Source organism: Chelonoidis abingdonii, chromosome 2, assembly GCF_003597395.2.
Source record: "Chelonoidis abingdonii isolate Lonesome George chromosome 2, CheloAbing_2.0, whole genome shotgun sequence".
Lineage (NCBI taxonomy): Eukaryota > Metazoa > Chordata > Testudines > Testudinidae > Chelonoidis > Chelonoidis abingdonii.
In genome coordinates, this window is record NC_133770.1 from 106,313,177 (window position 1) to 106,328,169 (window position 14,993).

At 40.9% G+C, this 14,993-nt stretch overlaps 1 protein-coding gene across 1 annotated transcript in view; it reads left to right on the forward strand.

Moving 5' to 3' along the window:
* ADCY1 (adenylate cyclase 1) overlaps positions 1 to 14,993 on the forward strand; it is a 257,663-nt gene that overhangs the window by 235,787 nt on the left and 6,883 nt on the right. The window contains exons 14-17 of the mRNA XM_032796824.2: positions 149 to 275; positions 10,809 to 10,925; positions 12,748 to 12,894; positions 13,319 to 13,417. Coding sequence (XP_032652715.1) covers positions 149 to 275; positions 10,809 to 10,925; positions 12,748 to 12,894; positions 13,319 to 13,417 — 490 coding nt within the window. The remainder of the gene's footprint in view (positions 1 to 148; positions 276 to 10,808; positions 10,926 to 12,747; positions 12,895 to 13,318; positions 13,418 to 14,993) is intronic.

Below are 14,993 nucleotides of genomic sequence, written 5' to 3' on the forward strand. Positions count from 1 at the left end.
ATGAATACGCAACACTTTGACAGTCATACCCTTTTAGTGTGTTTTAAGTGTGTGGCACCCCAAATCACTAGTCACTTTTGAGAATTTAGACCAAGATTTTTTGCTCCAAAAGATCTGTATTAACTTATGCTTTCATTTTTTTTTAAAGGGGTGGCTCCTTTTATATGCGTGGCTATGAACCTATATTAGCCATTTTGCTGTTTTCTTGTGCGTTGGCACTTCATTCCAGGCAGGTGGACTTGAAGTTACGTCTGGACTACCTCTGGGCTGTACAGGCAAGCACTTACTTTTCTTTCCAAAACAACACACACAAAATGTTGTCTAATTGTTTTGTATACTGTCCATTAATATTTCACGCATTGCCTAGGCAAAACAAAACTCCATATTTGTTGTGGCTCACCAGCAAAGGAGTCCCTTATTTTCTTTCCACATGCAACTTCACAATATTTTTCCTCCAAGAACTGAATCTTATGGGTGTTAATGTCTTACAATAACACATCAATATTAGAGTAACTTTATCTATATTGGGAATTTCATATTAAGGAATGTAATTAACTAAACAGTGTTATAGAATTGTTATAGAGAAGATAGATCAAAGGCTTCTGCTCACTTTGTCTCATGCCACAACGAGGTGGGGGCGGAGCAGCATTCAATTACAATAAAAAGTGGCAAATTGAAAACTGATGAAAGGAAATACTTTTTCACACCATGTTTAATTAAACTGCAGAAATTATTGCCACAGGAAGTTGTTGAGACCAAGAACTTGGGAAGATTCAAAGGGTTTGGACAGTTACATAGAAAACAGGAATATCCAGAACTATGAAAGGGATATTAAACCTTGTGCATGTCAATCTCTATACAAGATCAGGATGAGTCCTAATGTGGGAGCAGAATATCCCAAACCTGCTTACTGCAGGGTTCTTGCACCTTCCTCTGAAGCATCTGGTGATGACTACTGTCAGAGAGAGGATACTGGACTAGATGGACATTGGGTCTGACCCAGAATGAGAATTCCAATGCTCCTATATATCCTGGTGGCCAAATTCTGTGCTGACCTATACTCCATTGAATGCAGCTGCAATGGGATTGCACCAGGTATAAATTATCACCGCATTTGGTCTTCTGTGTATGGACAAAATTGTAATGTATGGGACATGTGCTGCAAATAACTGGAATAACTGAGTAGCAATTGGCCCCATAGAGTCTGGTGCATAGTGGTGGTTTGTGGGAGGAATCTTCTGATCCGTAACTATGTGAATCCATTGGCTTTAATGCTTTGTACCACAGTAGTCAGTATTCCAGCCAAGAGGTAGAGCAGCAACTGCAGAGGGGATGCTTTGCAGCTCCAAAGCTTGCCTGAGAATCAGAGGTGAATTCTATCCTTCCAAACCCTGCTAAATACTCTGCACAAAGCTCAGTTTTTCATGCCCTGCTTGGAGAAGAAAATTATGCATCCCTAAGGAATATGATTCTTAAAACTGAAAAGGCCTTACTTTTATAATTTTACAAACTTAAATGTATAAAAGAAATGGGAGTTTCATGTGCTTCCCTGATGTTGGGGGCATATCCCCAGAAGCCCATGGTCTGCAGGGACCATTCCAGAAGCTGAACTTTGCTGGGGATAGTGGCACCCTGGCCAGGTCCTCTTTCTTCTAGAATCACCCCCTGAGCTTGAGTGGGCGACCTTGGAGCCACTATGGGGACTCATTGTGCCCAGAGGTGGTGCTGACTGTAGTACCCCAAACTTTTATTTGGATATTTTCTTATAAGTGTTTTGCAAAGTGGCAAAGAAATCACAAATAATGACAAATGAAGTGGGGTGTAATGACTAAACTCTACACCAGTGGAGATTCACTACAACCAAAATGTACTTTACACTGTCCTTCACCTTGCTTAGCTCTATCCAGGCTCCCCATCGGGCTGATCCTATAGAACCTTACCTGCCTGAGTAGCCCCATTTGGACACTGCAGTGTGAAGGATTTTCTTTTTGTTCAATATTTTGTTTATTTACATTTGTACCAATAATTAATGCTGCTCCTACTGATTGCCCAATGATTTATAAACCATATTCTGCCTACCCCATGCTGCATGGCAATCTAGTCCTAATAAAATCATGTTTTAAACATCACAGAGGCGTCCAGAGAGCAGCACCACTGTTAATAAGGATATAAAGATGAATCAGTTACTTATAATCTTTCTACTATCTGAAGGCTGGTTTAAAATGTAGATATTTCCTGTTAGCATTTTTGATGGATTTTAAATATTCAGAATAATACTGGGTCAAAACTCAAACAGAAAGTATATTACTTATTTGTTTGGGTAGTGTATGTGTCTTACACATTTCTACAGTGCCCATCTCTGTAATATCTCAGCCTGATTTTCATCATTGCCCCTAATACTTTATAGAGTTAACAGATGATACAACGTATGGCAGAGATTGTATATGTCACCTGTCTACCACTGATTAGTATGTATAGAGGTTTATACTCCATGGACAATCCAACAGTACAAGTCTGGCCCAAATCCTGAAAAATGTAGAATACCCACAGCTCTAATTGACTTTGATGGGAATGACAAGTTCTAAGGATTTGGTCTCTGTTTTTCTCTGTTTCCTAATTGACCACAATCTAGACCTATTATGTCATGGCAAATTCCACAGGCAGCACACTTATCTGACAATTAAATACCTAAGTCTTAAAGGTAGAAAACGGTGTTCTAGGAAAATGGTGACCCAGGGACAGTTTTTTTGAAGTGTTTAGGCTCTTAAAAATATAGGTAGACATCTAGTGGGATTTTCGAAAGTGCATAGGCACCTAACTCCCATTGGAAGTTGAAATGAGGTGTCTGGGCTCCTGCGGACGTTAGGTACCTCAGCACTAATAGAAAGTCAGGTGCCTAGGCACTTCTGAGAATGACACTAGGTGCCTATCTACATCTTTAGGTGCCTAAATATCTTTATAAATCTGACCTCAAATGAAAAGCTTGTGTTTTTTTTTCCTTCACTGAGGGTTCAGTTCTGCTCTCTTAAAGCAAAACTCACATGAAATTCCAATTTCTTTCATACATTTGAGTTTGATGAAAGACTGGGGCGACGGGAGGTGTCAAAGCTGAATTTAAATTCAGTGTGTGCACAAAGAACCAGGAAGCACAGTCTGAGACATGTAAGAAATTCTTGCCTTAGACCACATATGCCAAGAACTGCTGAATAGTCACTGCTCCTAAACATTCTGCAACTGCAAATGTACATGACTTAAGCCAGTTTCGTTTGGAGAAGAGTGTTACTGAAACAGCTGAGAAACAGGAAAGAGAATATTGTTTAATAACATTTTAGTGTTCCCTAAGAGAAACAATTAAGTAAAGTATCACATGCTAAGATTCTTCTTCAGTAATTCCCAATAAACATAGGTAATCATTAGAGCTAGGTAAAAATTAACAACATGAGCTAAGAAAGGAGTAATATGATAATTCTCTAACCCCATTAACACAATGGCTGTCTCAGATTTCTTAGCTCCAATTGTTCTAAGAAGTTTTGTTTGAGGAAACCAAATTTTGAGCTGGTAGCCAAAATTAAGTAAATCAACAAAATTTGTTTCAGGCAGAAGTGAAGGTAGTTCACAAAGTTTAAGGTTATGTAACCAAGGAACAGAAATAATAATATGCCAAATCATGTGTATGAACAAACTTTGTGATTCCTACAAACAGTTAAAATATTTGTGTACGTATTTTCTGTTCACACTCTCGATTAATCAGCATAGAGCTGGTAAAAAAATGTATTTTTGTTTCTGAAAAAAAAACTTTGAAGTAAACAAAAACTAAAGAAGTTCTTACAAAAATTTCCATTTTCTCAAAATGCCATTTTTATCCCCCAAAAATTTTGATATAGTTTTCATACAGCTCGTGTGTTTTATATGACTAACCATAAGTGTGAATTGCAGATACTCACATGAGTACTTTAACAGTATGTGCAATCACAAAATTTGCTTGTACAAAAGATTCAACAAACTGTTACAAATAATGAACAAATTAATTACAATGTCAAGAACCTGAAAAAGAAGTTAATCTTACCAGATAAATTATTCATTGTGAATTGTTTGCCGGCCTCTGAAAATTACCTGTGTTTTTGGGAAGGAAAATAAGGATTATCATACTGTATGATTGTTTCTTTAGTTGAACTATTTAGGGAATACTAGAATGTCAGCCATTAATAATTTTCTAAGCTAGAATCTCAAAACTGTCCTAACTGCAGTTTTGTAGTCTGTAGGCCGAATTTCTAAGTTTTTTACATACCTAATGCTGAAAACCTGGCCCTGTATATTCCATGTTCACAAAATTGCTTATTGATATACTTTCTTGTGATTTTAGTGCCCCCTTCAGGTCATGTGAATGTATTGGTAAAGGAACCGTGGTAGCCCAAGTTATTTTTAGCTGTATCATCAGATAGTGAAACTCTGTGTGATAATTTTTACCTAGTTAGTTACCTTATCAAAGCAGATCCTTTCTTGTTTATTAACTAATTGCATAGAACATGTCAGCTGATCTCTGTAATATAGAGCTTGAGAATTTGTCAGTACTTGTACACACTTTTTACTTTATAAAGGGAAGTTACTCCCTCTCTGCCTTAGCTTTTTGTAGGTCTGGCTGTTATGTAACTATGTAATGCAAAGCTGTAAGTCTACCCAGATATCATGTTGACATTAGAAAACATGACATCAGAGAACTGTTTACTTTTATCAGAGGAAAAAAAGTCCTAATTTAACAATATTGCAATTTTGATTTCTCAAAATGATACCAAAATGCCAGTAAATGCTATAACTACCAACCTACTGTGGTCCATATGACAGTTACTTTTCTTGTTGCTATTTCTGCTGAGTTCCTGTCTCATGCTTTTTCTCAATAATCTACTTTGTTCTTATATAAACAGCATGCTGTCAGCTATCCTGAACTAACCAATAGAAACAGGGGGCACACAGCCCAATGCTTGGATAATATTCAGGCGTTGAACTATATGGATAATATTCAGTCCCGGAATGTAAATATCATCCGCTATGAATATAGGTCTATTCCTCCTTCTGCAGACCTCACACCATTTTTTCTTCTTTGTCAGCCTCTGTCTGTCTGGGCAGGGAAAGGGCCCAGCCAGATCTTCTCATCTCAGCTACATGGAGGGAGGGCAGCAGGAGTCTTTGCTATCCTCTTCAGGAGGCCCAGGGAGTGGAGCTAGAGTCATAGCAGTCATGTCCATCCTTCTGAAGGATAATAGGGTCCATAAGGGAAACAGTGACTGCCTCACTCCCCTCACCTCAGACACCTGAGGAGGGGAGTACTGGAGTTCTCTCTGCTGATGAAAATCAAAGGAAGTCTTTCCTCACCTCACTTTGAGACCTGGGATATCTTCATTCCTTAGCACCTAGTAGGAAGTCTGCAGTTGTACTGAGGCAAGGAGATCTTCTCTCTCCTCCCTACTGACTTCCATGGAGATGAAGATGAGCACTGCCTTAAGAGGTATGGGGAAGAAGGATCTCCAGAGCCTAGCAGCAGCAGAATTTTTAGTCCTCTTCCCTAACAGGGCATAATGAGAGGGGAGCACCTGTGGAATTGTTTACTCCCCTTTCCCCTGAGACTTGGGGAAGGTTCTATTCCTCACACCCACTATCTGGTCGGGAGGAGAGGAGAGTGCATGAACTGAAACACTATCTTCTGCTTGGGCCCAACACAGGCAGAACTCAGAGTGCATGACCAGCATGCTCCAAGCTCTGCTATTTATCTTAGGGTTCTATACTGCTGTCATTACTCTAGTATCTGAGTCCTTCCTTGTAAAATCAACAGCAATAGCAAAGTCCCTAGTGGACTTCATGGGGTCTCTGGCACCTGTCCTTTTTTGAGTCAAAGCTTTACGTAGGATATGGTTTGGGTGTTTTTGTGGAGGGAGTAGAGTTGTGGAATTGATACGGGCTTTGGAATAGTGTGTGTGGAATTGTGAGTGTCATTTATATTGGAAACTCTTCCTCAGAGGAATGCTTTGCAGGATTTCCTAAAGATGGTCAGTCTCTGGATTCACCTTCTCTCTTGCTGGATCCCTGCAACAGGGAATGCTTTGTACCCCCTCTCGAGTGCTTCCCTCCAGGATTTTGTGATCTGCATTGTGCCAGATGTCGTGGGGGTTCATAGATTTAAAATCAGTCTTTGATGTAGCTGTGGCTTAATCCATTCATTAGTTTGAAAATTAGGACCAAAGCTTTAAGCTGGCATCAGAAGCTGATGGAGACATTGGTAAGTCTTGATCCATTGTGGCTAAGGTATGGAAATGGCAAGTTGCTGCTAGAGCCGGTGCGGGTCAGCTTCAGCAGCTGCTCTTCATCCAAGAACTAATTTCTTGCAGGCATTCTGACATTTTAGTAGTGGTGGTTGAGTGTCATCAACCTCCTCTTGGCAGTTGAATCCACTACATATCACCTAGTGGTAGATACGTAGATATTGAAGATCAGCACGAATGGTATGGATTCCTGCAAGGCCCCACAGATGAGGACATTTGGAAAGGAGAACACCACTCTGAGTTCTGTTGGAGAGGAGTGGTTGGAGCCACTGTAGTGCTGGGCTATAGACTCCTGTTGTGTCATGGAGGGGTGGTAAAACCTTGGGCTCCCTATCTTTTTTAGTGCCACTAGAGCTGTTTCTGCTGTGCCCTGGTCTGAACCCTGATTGTGAGGCATCTAGGATGTTGGCTGATATTACACATTGATGAAGTTTGATGGTTAGTACTTGCTCAATTATTTTTCCCAAGAGTCGGAAGCTTGGCCTAAAACTGGACAAATCAGAGTTAGAGGAATGTTAATCATGCACTCCTGCCTCAAATGGCCAAACAAATAGTGACTGAATAGCATTAATGTCCATGCAGGGCTTCAAATTTTCTACTCCACTTACCCAGCTCTACTGTTAGGCTGCTCTGATTTGACCATATGTGTCCACACATCTGTTACATGACTGGAAGAATTTGGTATACTATTATTTTAACTTCTGATCTGCCCCATAATGTTAATCTGGAGAGTATTTTGCTTCATACAAAGTTATAAGATAACACCCATAGTTCACTGATTGTGGTGACTACATGACTATGCATATTCACCATTTAAAGGTATCTTGATCCTAATAAATGCTAACAAGAAAGAAGGCCAAAACTGGAAACACTCCCAAAAGAGAACGTTACATCTGTCTTACATCATGATGTGCACATCACCACAGAACGTTTACCTGATGGTTACATGGGATGTTCTTCACATCAAACTTTATAAATTTTTGTATTCTGGTTTATTGATGTGTATTTCTTGTTTATCATTCACACTTCCATTTTGGTAAAGACACAGCTAACTAACAAGTATCCTTTTACAGCTTTTTAAGGCCAGAGAGTACCATTATGATCATCTAGTCCAACCTCCTGCATAATATTACCATACTGACCTTCAAGAGTTTCTCTAGATTTCCTAAGTTCTTGTTTTTGAAAATGGTGGCCTTAAAAAATAGACACCTAAAATTGTTCCCCAAAAGCCTTACAAGGGCACCTAAATAAGTGCTCTGATTTTCAGAAATGCTGAGCTCTCAGCAGCAACCATTCAGTGGGATCTGCAAGTATTCCACACCTCTAAAATCAGACCATTACTAACTAATCCTCATAACACTCCCAGGAGTTAAAGATGAAGGAATAGAAGCATTTGGTAAGGCCCACAGATAGAGTAAGAATTCAGAAGTGCAGGACACCTATTGCTGTTCTCAGAACCCTAGTTTCATGCATTGAGTGTAACACAAGCCAGGATGTACACAACTCAGTTTCAGTTTGCAGTTCAAGAAAAGATTCTTGTTTTTACTATAAAATACTCAGACTCCACCAATAAGGCTGTGATTGTCATCATTCACATATTCAAATGCTTATAGATAATGATAAAGAAACACAGTGTTTGTGTCTCTAAAATAGGAGGAGGCGATGCTGTTTTGAGAAAACAGAGTGTGAACGCTAAGCATTAAAAAGTGTCAAGAAAATACTTCACAGCTGGAAAACAGAGACTTTGGTTGGACTGCAAATTGCATTCAGAGTCACTGGAGGGCTCAGCGTCAGTAAGGGATCAGGAATAAATTATAATACGTTCTTGCAGTCCAAATTAGAGCAGAAGCTGAATGTGTATTTCCAAAGGGGGTGATGATTCCCAAAGAGGATAACTTGACAAAATTAGGGTTTTTCAGCTGGCTTTTTCTGTGTTTCTTTAAAGAATGACAAGAAGTTCAAAGAATACTCTGCAGAAAATGGCTGCTAAGCAAAGCCATCTATAATTGAACAATGACTGTTGTGTAGAGATTATAAAAAAAAATATGCAGGGAATTCCATTGAAAATTTAAACTTTTCATCAAAAACAGCAAAATCTGCTTTCTCCTCAAAAGGGAGAGTTTTCATGAAAACTTTTCTTCTAATCATAAGGATGTATGTATATAGGAGATAGCATGCTGATTTTTCTCCAAGGCAAATGTGTACCAGGCAACCCTCCACGTTAGTATGTGCATAGTCTTTGTTGGAAGAGCAAACAGATTTTGCAATGTTAGTAGTGTGACAAGGTCTACATATAAAAAAGACATTGGGAAATTTTAGGCTGGATTCTCAGATGGTGTAAATCCACCATTGACTTCAGTTGAGATATACTGATTTATAATACCTGAGAATTTGGGCAGCCATCTTTTTGCTGACTTTGCAAATAGGTAAACAAGAATTATTGTTGTGCTTGATGACAAATGGAGTGTTACAGCTTTGTGAGGGAGTTGAAGTTAAAAGAATAAATTCTACTTGCTGTGATTTCTGTAGGCTAAATTTTACCCTCCTGATCAGCAGTTGTCTGATTTACAAGGAGTGTTTGGATGAAAGATCTGATTGGTACTGTGTCTTGAGAAAAGACTAGGTATATATAATTAGGGGGGAATGTGTTTGCTCAGAGCGGAGGCTAACATTTTCAAACCAGGGTGCCTAAAGTCAGATTCCTAAGTCCATGTTTAGGCAGCTTGTGATGCGGCACAGCCGCGGTTTGTCCCGCAGCGGGGCTGTGGGATATCCCACGGCCTCGCTGTCAGTAGCTTTAAGCCCGGGCCCTGGTCAGGGCAGGGCAACAACCACCGTGAGTCACTACGCTTGGGCCCTTAGGCAGGGCTGAGCAGCAAGCACAGTAAGTCAATAGGCTCAGGCCCTTAGGCAGGGCTGAGCAGTATCAGCTCTAGGCCCGGCCCTTAGGTCAGGGCGGGGCAGCAAACACAGCAAGTCACTAGGTAGCTTTCGGCCTCCTCAGAGCAGGGGAAAAGGTGGAGCCTGCCACCCAGGAGTTGGGTGGCAGGGGGGGACGCAGGCCCTCCCAGTCCACTGTGTCCCAGCCCAGGGCCCTAGCAGCAGTGTGGAGTTGCTGCTGTCAGTGGGGATTCTGGCCACAACACACTGACATTGGCTCTGGCAGTGCTGCAGCCAGACTGGGGTCGGCTGCCCCTGGGCCACTTCCGCTCTCCCCCTTATCTAGTACCTGAGTCGTCGTGGTGTCAGCAGAGGGGTCAACCACCATCGTCTCCTCAGGGTAAGTGTTCACGGGTGGGCTCAGCGGGTCCTTGGGCTAGCTGGAGTGGGGTGGTCCCGGCCAGTCCTCCTCACGGTTGCTGGCACGGGACAGACTCGACTCTTCCTCCAGGTAGCTGGAGCGGGGCAGTCCTGGCCAGTCCTCCTTGGGGTAGCCGGCGCGGGGCAGGCTCAGCTGTCCGAGCGTGAGCATCGGCGAGCAGGGGCCGCAGGCCTCTGGCCGCTGCGGGAACTGGAGGCCCACTGAGTTCTGCGGGTCAGCTTTTGTACTTCCGGATCTGCGCTGTGACCTCTGAGAGGCGGATGCAGGCCCCAATGGCCCCGGTCACAGCAGGGTTGGGAAAAGTTTGTCCTGCAGCAGGGCTGTGGGATATCCCACCGCCTCGCTACACAGCTAAATAAAAGTGGACTGATTTTCAAAAGTGCTGAAAATCCGCAGTTACCTCTGTCTTCTGCAGATCAAATCATTTATATTTGGATGTCTGAATATGGATCCAGGAATCTAACTTTAGGCACCCAGGGTTAAATTAGCTTGCAACATCCAAGCTCTTTTTGTGCGCATGCTCCTTAGCCTGTACAAATGTTTTAAAACGTCCTTTTGAGCATTATCACCTGCTACAGCAATTAATAGAATCTGTTGCTTGAATGTGTAGGAATCTTCAGCCCCATTTGGAGAAATTCTGTCATTTGCAAGTGATAAAGTCTCTATAGAAGCACAAAGAACTCCTGTATAATGTAGAAATCATACAAGAATTCAAATATTTCTTAGGAAACTGTCATCTGCATACTTGAAATTTTAAAAAGGCATTGAAGGATTTATGGGCCAAATCCTGAAGTATTGACTCAATCCTTGCTCATACAAACTCTCAGTGGACCAAATTGCCTTCAGTGGAGTTACACCTGTAACTAAGGTCCTGATCAAAAGCCCATTGAAGTCAATGGGAGACTTTTGCGGACTTCGGATCAAGACCTAATAGCAGAAATTGGCCCACAGACTTTAGTGGGAGTTTGCCATAATAAGGAGTTCAGGATTTTTCCCTGTATGTTAAAAGCAGACAGATCTTGCAACTGTAATAGAGGGTGATATTTATTATTTTGCCATGCAATCTGATTTTTAAAGCCTGGAGCCGGATGAAGAAATATGATAATCTGAGTTAATGTTATGCTCATTATAAAACAGTAATTTTAAAGAGCTTTTCCCACTCTCACCCTTAGGCAGAAGAAGAGAGAGATGATATGGAGAGAGTAAAGCTGGATAATAAAAGAATTCTCTTCAATCTCTTGCCAGCACATGTTGCACAGCACTTTCTTATGTCTAACCCTAGGAACATGGTAAGGCTATGGGGAGGAAAATAAGCACGTAATGATATGCATGATTTTTGTGTGACACCCAGCTCAGGGAAATGATATATTTTTTTAAAAGCTTGAAACATTTACATTTCATACTCATTAAAGTGAATAGTTCTGGTAAAAGCCATTGTCAGATGTCAGTTCAGGGTTATTTTCCCTTTCTCGGTAGCATTCAACTTTTCTGAAGGACTTAAGTACAATACTGTTCAGGTGAATGAGGTGTCATTCTGCATCAATGCAGTTGAGTGCCTACATGCAAATAACCAGTTTCTTTTCCAATCATGTCAAAAGATCGGAGTTTATTACAATCTTCCACTGAGATCAGTTTGGTTCCGAATAGAATATAGTGTGACATGTCAGACGCTTCCAGTTGAGCGACTCAAGGTTCTTGAAATGTGCCTCATTTACAAAAACATAAATTTAAAAGTCAAAATAAGGAATTCTACACACTCTAGAAGGATACAGTAACTCTGAGGGTGAAAAGTAATCTTAAAGCTTGGGCAAGGGAACAAACTGCTACAGGATAGCACGGAATCATGATAATTGGGAATACTTGCGATTAGAATAATAATTAATAATAATAATAATATCTAGGCACCTATTTGTTAAGGGAAGAGTGTGGGAGTAATTAAATCCTGTAGTAATGCAGGGGATGGACCAGTTGACCAACTAATGACACTATGAATTATTACTGTTATTGCTAGTGTTGCAATAGCACCTAGAAGGCCCAGTCTGAGGTCAGCATCCCATTATGCTAGGTAGTAATGTGAAATTCATAAAAATGTTTAGGGCTACATTATGGTTGCCCCAATGCAGCTAGCGGGGGCGGGGGAGGATTGTGCAGAGTTCCTTACCCACTTTGCATGCCTCCATTGCACATCTGTATGGAAATGTGGGTGTAGGAGAAGGTGCTAAAGCTACAGGTAGAACTAATGGACCCAGCTTGGCCATTAGTTCTGGCCCAGTGTGAGGGTAAGTCCAAGGCCCTTCCCATCCCCATACCAGACAGCTGCACCGCTGGGCTTATACTGCACACATTGACTAAATGGAGAAAGGAGCAGCTCTCCCACAGGCACCAGTGCTCCAGCAATACTACTTCTGCCTATGCCCCGCCTGGCCCAGCCTTGGGAGAGGCATGATTGAGCTCTTATAATTATTTGTTGTACAAATGCAATGCATACATGGACTATATTTATGTCTCGCAGTAAAAAGATGGTGGAGCAAATAAACAGATACAACCCTATAGATCTCCCCAGCTCAAAGCCTCAATGCTCTGGTTGTGTGTTGAGTGAAGGACTTAGATCTATATGTAATATCTTGTAAGAGGAGGAAGTTGTCCCTTCCTCCCTCGGCCTGCTCCGTGGTAGCAAAGCCACTCTAAAGTGTCTACAGCATCTTCAGTGCTGCAGTAGTCTATACAGCCACCATTGCTCCTCTTTCACAGGCAAGAATGGCCTGTGAACCTGCACAGTCTTTCTTTGCTTTCATCACACACCTTGCTTCAAGCTCCCATCACTCAAGCATGCAACCTTCTAGGAGTTCTGTAAATCCAAAATTACACTGTTTGTGCTGCATCTCAGACCCTCTACACCTCCCAGGCGCAGGGGTGGAAAATGGGGCAGGATATGTCATAAGAAATAAAACAATGCTCTATGACCTGTTTCATTTGTAGGACAGAGCTTGGTAAACATTATGGAATTTCTCTTTAACAAAAGTAAATCTGAGCTCATGAAATCACAAGGATGATACTGCCTGTTTATGTTAATCTCTAATTTTAAAAACCCATATAATTCAAAAATTTCAGGACCTTTATTACCAGTCATATTCACAAGTGGGAGTGATGTTTGCTTCCATCCCAAATTTCAACGATTTCTACATTGAACTGGATGGCAATAACATGGGAGTGGAGTGTTTACGCCTCTTAAATGAAATTATTGCCGATTTTGATGAGGTAAGGTCTAAACTCTCTGTCATTTGATCTTACTGAGTCCACCAGACTTCTGCCAATTCAAGGTTATTTGTGGAAAATTCGTCTTAGTTTGGCTATCTAATAATGTGACTCTGTAAACATCTGATTTCAGTGGGAGTTAGGAGTCTAAGTGCTTTTGTAGATCCCATTAGGCACCTATCTGCTTCTTTACATGCTTAAATATCTTATAAAATCTGGCCCAAAATGCCCTTAAAAACATTTATGTCTGATGTGGCTCCCACAGAGGTCACTGAGAATATTGCCACTGCCTTGAATGGAAACAAGACTGGTCCTGTAAAGACTGAAGTGGTTTATCAACTTTAATATGCACATATTATCTGATAGCTATGGGGTTTGTTGTCTAAAATATTATGTAATGTTTAACAGTTTTATGTTTTAAACAAAGCTTCTGGACAAAGAATGTTATAAGGACATAGAAAAGATCAAGACAATTGGCAGTACATATATGGCAGCCGTAGGACTTGTACCAACTACAGGAACTAAGGTAAGCTGGTCACACAGTATAATGAAAGACTCTGTGTATTCCATGTGCAAATGATGTTAATTCAGTCTCCAGCTGAACAACTAAACACCATCAGTTGTAAAAATATGTCTAGAAATAATAACTGATAACAATTTGATTTCTTTGCAACAATTTAACCTTTTACATCTGAAAAACAAACAATAACTTAAGACTCTAGAGATACAATGCGAGCATGGCGTGCTGAGCATTACCAAGATGGTTAAGACTTGGAGCTTGATTCTGTGCTCCTCTGCACCCTATGTAGTTATCTTCACCAGTGCAAATTCAGTGTGAAGGCTACCCAAGCAGAACAGAAGTGTTTTACACTGACTTTATACTCGGGTCAGCTCCCTAAGTGTAACAGAGAAGCAGGAAGTCCTGCAGTGACACTTCCACCAGAATATAACTCAGGGATTGTTTGTTTGTTAAAGAGTGTGAGGCCAAATGTAGACATCGGTCTACATTTCCAGCCAAAAACCCAGAAACAAGGAAAGTAACTCAGGTATGATAGTTGAACTGCCATCCTGGTTCCTCCAAAACCTATCCATTTCCGTCCTTCCCCATAGTTAAACTTTTTTTCCCTTTTAAATTTTAAATGACATCAGAGCCATCTAGTTTTAAGCATAGTTCTGAGCATCTGCCCAGGTGCAGTTAGCCTGTGTAACTGTGTGAACTTATTACTGCTACCCTTGTCCTCTCCCCTCCACTTTTTCCTCCTATTATTTATTGTCTTATTTTAAATTACACTGTAAGCTTTTGGGGGCAGGGATCACACTTTTCCAAGGGTTTGTACAGAAGCTAGCACAATGGGGGATCCTTTACTAGGCAGTAACCTAGTATAAATCAGAATAATCACAGCAAATCTGGTGTTGGGTACTATATCAGAGGCCATGGTGAATGCATTTTAGCATGTACCCCCTAATTTGTCCATGTCTGATCTGGTGTCCATGTCCATGAACCACAGAGGCACCCTTGAGTGAGCTGAAATAGATTTTTCAGAATAACAGTGCACTGGAGGGCAATAGGGCTAGAACGAGCCATGAACTTTTCAAGGAGACAATTAACCTTGTTAAATAAATAAAAAACAAGACTACAGCTGAATCAATTATTGGGATCAGTTTGGAATATATCCCAGAATAATGAATATTCTGTGATTGTAAGATGCCTCTGACTGATGCTTTTTTTGCCGTTCCTAATTCTCTTCATTTCTGTGCTACTGTTAAATGAACGTCAGTCCAAACCTACAGAGATGTATTTTTAAAATACATGTGTGTGGTAAAATTGTTGACTCTAATTGAGGTCCTGAGACAGGCAAAAATTGATCACTTGAATTTTGTATCGGTGTGATCTCAGGCAAACAAGCAGAGGCATATCAGTATGTCTGGTATAAATGCTCTTTGAACTAGAATCCTAAAAACAAGTGTGTTATTGGGTAACTCCAGCTGTGTATGTTCCAAAAGCTAAATATGTTTATCTCATGTATTGTATATTTGCTAGCAGAGGAGTCATTTGAATCAGTCCAGTAATGAAAATATTCACTCAGACGTCTATAGTAGAG